We start from the raw sequence: 6,111 nt of genomic DNA on the forward strand, positions 1-6,111 counted from the left end.
GTGTGTATCTCAGAGTCTATGTTGTGGACGTTGGTTCTTGCCTGTGTTTTTGAGACTACGTATGTGCACAAGAATAGCCCCAGTGTGTGTGTATTTGTAAGTGTCAGTAGTTTGTTTGTTTGACACTCTGATGTCATGACCCTTGCTTGCTGACAGCTCACGTTCCTACGCTGTCCTATTGTCCAGCCCCGCTGTTCTGCTCACCCCCCTCCGCCCCCTCACAACCCTAACACACCCTGCTGTTCTGCTCTCCCAACCCCAATCCAGCCTGCTGTTCTGCTCACCCCCCTCCGCCCCCTCACAACCCTAACACACCCTGCTGTTCTGCTCTCCCAACCCCAATCCAGCCCGCTGTTCTGCTCACCCCCCTCCGCCCCCTCACAACCCTAACACACCCTGCTGTTCTGCTTGCCCCCTCCCAACCCCAATCCAGCCCGCTGTTCTGCTCACCCCCTCTGCCCCCTCACAAACCTAACACACCCTGCTGTTCTGCTCGCCCCCCTCCGCCCCCTCCGCCCCCTCCCAACCCCAACCCAGCCCGCTGTTCTGCTCACCCCCCTCCGCCCCCTCACAAACCCAACCCAGCCCGATGTTCTGCTCACCCTGCACTTTAGGCTCCGTCGCTCTGCCCCCCACCCCCCATGCTAAACAATGTCAGGCGGACTCTTTCAGAACTCCCCCCATTATGTCATCCATAGACCATTCCAGAAAAGAATGACCCCTCCTTTGCTCCCCCCATCCCTTTCTTTCTCGTCCTCTCCCTCTCACACTTTCTCTCTCCCTCCTCTGCTCTGTCCCATGCCTAGCTCAGATGAGGCTGTGTGTGAGCCTGCACTTATCCGTGTGTGTGTGTGTGTGAGAGAGAGTGTGTGTGTGTGTGAGAGAGCGTGTGTGTGTGAGAGAGAGTGTGTGTCGGGCCGGCTCAGATGAGTGTGTGTTCAGGAACAATAGCCAGAGCCTAATCTCCATGTCAAAACCGCTCTCCCTCCCCAGCGACTGGCCGCTCAGCATTTAGTAACGTTTTGTCTCCTATTCTCCCAAAATCACAAAAAGAGCAGAGAGGGAGGAGGGTAGGATAGGGGGGATGGGGGGGTGGATGGATTTTAGGGGAGGGGGGTGGAATGTTTTTGGGGGCTGAGGGATGAGGTAAAGGGTTTTGAGGGGTGTGTGCGCATGCATATGTGTGTGTGTATGTGTGTGTGTGTGTGTGTGTGTGTGCGTGCATGCGTGTGTGTGTATGATGGTTCAGTCTGGGGACTGTGCTGGGCCCTGAAATCCTTATCTCTCTGTCTGGCTGTTAGGACAGTGTGTTTTCAGTAGCGAGGCGAAACGGAAGACAGCTCCAACTCCACTAGGCCTTTAATAGGTTTACATCCTATTGAATCCATGCAGCCACACAGATCAGATAGCCTGGCCTTCTCAGCACTCATCATCTCTCCCGATATCCCTCTCTCTCGCTCTTTTTTTCTTTCTTCTTCTTTTCTTATAGTCTGGGAGGGTGGAGAGGCAGGGTGCAGTGCAGGGTAATTGGTGAATGGGGTTAAGTACATGTTTGAGCCCCCTGCGGGCAAGGGCGCTTTAGATGATGACTTAATCGTTTTTCTGGTCAATTATGTGTTTGAGGTCGCTCCCCTCCCAGCCACGGTTATGATAGGGGGGAGGTCCGGTCCCACAGGGAAAAGAAACAGAGTAGCAGACACACACTCTCTCTCTCCCTCTCCCTCTCCCTCTCCCTCTCCCTCTCACTCTCCCTCTCCCTCTCCCTCTCCCTCTCCCTCTCCCTCTCCCTCTCCCTCTCCCTCTCCCTCTCCCTCTCTCTCCCTCTCTCTCCCTCTCTCTCCCTCTCCCTCTCCTCTCCCTCTCCCTCTCCCTCTCCCTCTCCCTCTCCCTCTCCCTCTCCCTCTCCCTCTCCCTCTCCCTCTCCCTCTCCCTCTCCCTCTCCCTCTCCCTCTCCCTCTCCCTCTCCCTCTCCCTCTCCCTCTCCCTCTCCCTCTCCCTCTCCCTCTCTCTTCTGATGTGATATGAATTCTCCTCATGCACTAAATAAGAACCCCCCCCACACACACACACACTATGTCCCCCGTGCCCCCTCCACTCCCTTAAACTCAACAATGTCTTCATTACACTATACTCTTAGAAAAAAAAGGTGCTATCTATAACCTAAAAGGGTCCTTCAGCTGTCCCAGCTGTCCCGATAGGATAACTCTTTGAAGAACCCTTTTTGGTTCCAGGTAGAACCCTTTTGAGTTTACACAGAGGATTCTACATGGAACCCAAAAGAGTTCTACCTGGAACCAAAATGGGTTCTACCTGGAACCAAAAAGGGTTCTCCTATGGGGACAGCCGAAGAACCCTTTTGGAACCCTTTTTTCTAAGAGTGTAGAGCCCAGAAGGCCTTAAACCGCTTGGTTCTATACAAGAATGTGGCCCTATATATTTCCTAATTTCATGGCATTTTGGACATATAATCCAATCCAATAATATCAGTGATGTTATTATGATGATATCATCTAAATCCCTTTTGAAAAAGTGGTTCTTAACCTCAAGTGACTGTAAAATTGTCAAATTAATTATTTATTAAATAATGATTTTCATAACTATTATAATTATTACTCAAAATCTCTGTGACTGTTTATCTATTCCCTGCTCTCAGAGTTTATTATTCCATTATAACAGTATTATCATATGATCCTCATGATTAAACCCTCTCTCCTCTCTTCTCTCCTGTAGTTTAACCGCTGCATCACGTCCCAGCTCATCAAGTGGTTCAGTAACTTCCGGGAGTTCTACTACATCCAGATGGAGAAGTTTGCCCGGCAGGCCATCAACGACGGTGTCACCGGGGTCGAGGAGATGAGCGTCAGCCGCGACTGCGAGCTCTACCGAGCCCTCAACATGCACTACAACAAGGCCAACGACTTTGAGGTAGGACCGCTTTTAGTGCGACACCCATTTACTGCTGTGCGACCATAGCCCCGCCTGAATACTAATGGTGATGCATGGTTTAATAAGGCTAATGATGTTGAGGGAGGACACTATTCAGTGCGACACTCATTCAGTTTTACTGACCACTGATCAGCTCACTCAGTATTTTTTTGTAATGTACAATAAAAGTGTCATGTGACCAAACATACAGTTTCTGTACATACACTACCTGGACAGGCTGAAAGGAGTAAGAAACAACTCCCTCTTATGAGTTCCCCATAGTGGACTTCAGCATCGTATGTGTGCGTGTGTATTGGATGAATTAAACCATCACTTCCCTGTCCTGGCGTGTGTTTTGGTTCCCAGTTCTGTGCGATAAGAGTGTGTGTGAGTGTTTCCTCCTGCATAAGCGTAAATACTCAATAGACAACTTCACCTTTGTTACACTTCTGCTTTTCTACCCTCCTCTTGTGTTCTAAGAGGCCTGAGAGAGAAGTACAGTAAAGGTGTGTGTTTAAGGCGAGCACAATACATCCTCAATGTCAGCTGACAATAGCCGTTGAAAGTGTGTGTGTTTTGTTGTTGCTGCATTTCCCAGTGTCCTGTTCACCTGGAAGGGTATAGCCGTCCCTTGGACCAGCCCGCCGTGCTGGCGAAGCACTTCTCCAGTGTGTGTGTGCGTGTCTGTGTGTGTGTGTTTGTGTGCCACTTTCAGGGGGGGAATCTCACTGTTATCAAGGTTAAACGTCCCACTGTTTTAGCAAGAGGAAGGGGGAGAGAGGGAAAAAAGAGGGGGAGAGAGGGAGATGGAAAGATAGGGGATAGAGGGTGAAGAGAGTGAGGAGACAAAAGAGAAAGGTGAAAGTGGGAAGGAGGGAGGGAGGGAGAGGAAGAAAGATAGGGAGAGGGAGAGAGAGAGGGAGAAAGAGGGGAAGAGAGAGAGAGAGGGAGAGGAAGAAAGATAGGGAGAGGGAGAGAGAGAGGGAGAAAGAGAGGGAGAGAGAAGGGTAAGAGAAGGAGAGAAAGACGATGCTTTGCGGAGGAGTGCCCTTGTGGTGGGGGAATTCTGCAGCGCTCACATTTAAAGTGCCTTTCTACCTTTCTCCTCTGTCCTTTATGTGTCCGTTGGGGCTCTTCTCCTCTCCTCACACCGTTATCACACACACACACACACACACACACACACACACACACACACACACACACACACACACACACTCACTCACTCACTCACTCACTCACTCACTCACTCACTCACTCACTCACTCACTCACTCACTCACTCACTCACTCACTCACTCACTCACTCACTCACACACACACACACACACACACACACACACACACACACACACTCACACACACACACACACTCACTCACTCACTCACTCACTCACTCACTCACTCACTCACACACACACACAGGCACACGCACACAACCTCTTAGGGATTTGAACTACTCCAGTAGGAACACAGGCACTTTCATATGAAGTCATAAGGCCAGCGTGTACAGCATAACAGCAACCCAAGTTCCCCAACTCAGATCAGATGAGACAGACCAGGCATTCTTCTCCTGTACCAGGAAATTAGCCTTGGTCTGACTTAGGGAACTCTCATTTACATACATAAAGGTAGAAATTTGCAAGCAGACAGAGGGAGATGGAGGGAGAGGGAGAGAGATGGAGGGAGAGGGAGAGGGAGAGACAGGGAGGGAGAGAGAGGGAGAGTGCAGGTGAATAAGTCTTCTGTTGACTGAGGAGCTGAGACTGGGGGATAGGGGAGGAAGGGGGAGACGTTTTGCATATTAAGGTTTTTCGTGGCAGGTGTCTGAGAGATATAAGAGCTGATTACAGAGGAGCACAAGGAACATTTGCCCAGCGATGCAAATTCCCCCCCCCCGACACAAACGAACCGCCTTGGCCAGGGTGAAGTCTGCTGGTGTGTACATGTGAGGGTGTTTTGTCTGTCTGATGTGGGTGATTGTGCGTGTGTGTGTGTGCACCTGCGTGTATGTGTGTGTGTGTGTGTGTGTCTTGTGAGTCAGAGAGGTGAGGTGTAGATGGAAATGTACTGGATGTGTATCTAGATGCCCCCAAGGCCATTTTCTATAGATCTATAGATCGCTGCCCTTCCTCCTCCTCCTCCTCCTCTTCCTCCCTTACCTACAGTATGCCACCACTTGAAACAGGAGCCCATGCAGATTGAGCACACACACGGAGACACATTGAGACACACTGAGACACACTGAGACACACTGAGACACACCAAGTTTTCCCCCTCGCCAGTTTCTGCATCATCAAAGTTCCTTCCACCTTGGTGGCGTCTTTGGAATGAATATGTCCTCTGTTTCGGCCAACACACACACACACACACACACGCATGTCTGTGGCCTTTCTTGTTTGATGATAATCTGCTCTGTCACTGTGCTCCACTAATACGCTCCCGTCTCCCTCTGAGCTCCTCTTTTGTAGTTATTGTTTCCTCTTCTCTTTCATTTCCCTCCCCCCTTTCTTTCTCTCTTCCTTCTGTTGCCTCTCTCCTTTCATTCTTTCATCCTCCTCTTTGCATGTCTTCCCCCCCCCTCCCCCTCTGTCCATCCCTCCATCCACTCCTCTCTTCCCCCTCCATCCCTCTGTTCTGTTTTCCCCCCATTAGGAAGTTTTAATGGCATAATTGTCACATTCCTTCTGGCACAGTGAACACCAGCTGTAATTAAAGAGCCTGTGTTAATTACCTGGCCCGGATCTCCCTCTCTCTTTCTTTCTTCTCCTCCTCTCTCTTTCTCCCCATCATCAAATACCCTGCCTAACCCCTGTCCTCCCCCCGACTCCAACGTTTGTTCTAACCGTAGAAGTCCAACTCCCCCTTTCAGAAGACAAGTGTATTTTCTGTGGTCCCCTCTCTTCTCTATCCCTCCATCTTCTCTTTTCAGAAGGCTGCGTGTGACCACAGAATGAGACGGTGGGAGAGAGAGAGAGAGAGAGAGAGAGAGAGAGAGAGAGAGAGAGAGAGAGAGAGAGAGAGAGAGAGAGAGAGAGGGGTGGGGTCAATAAAGAGGCATTTTTATGATGGCTCTGGGAACGTCTCATATTTCCATAACAGGGACTACGCCAATTTTCCTCTGTCAGTAGCTGCTCCTCCCACACACACACACACACACACACACACACACACACACACACACACA

General features: G+C 50.3%; 1 protein-coding gene across 2 annotated transcripts in view; it reads left to right on the top strand.

The window, feature by feature from the left end:
- Positions 1-6,111, top strand: part of LOC121548813 (prospero homeobox protein 1) — a 44,647-nt gene that overhangs the window by 23,980 nt on the left and 14,556 nt on the right. For both annotated transcript variants that reach the window (XM_045210211.1, XM_045210212.1), the window contains exon 4: positions 2,731-2,925. In XM_045210211.1, the coding sequence (XP_045066146.1) occupies positions 2,731-2,925 (195 nt within the window). The remainder of the gene's footprint in view (positions 1-2,730; positions 2,926-6,111) is intronic.

Source organism: Coregonus clupeaformis, chromosome 33, assembly GCF_020615455.1.
Source record: "Coregonus clupeaformis isolate EN_2021a chromosome 33, ASM2061545v1, whole genome shotgun sequence".
Lineage (NCBI taxonomy): Eukaryota > Metazoa > Chordata > Actinopteri > Salmoniformes > Salmonidae > Coregonus > Coregonus clupeaformis.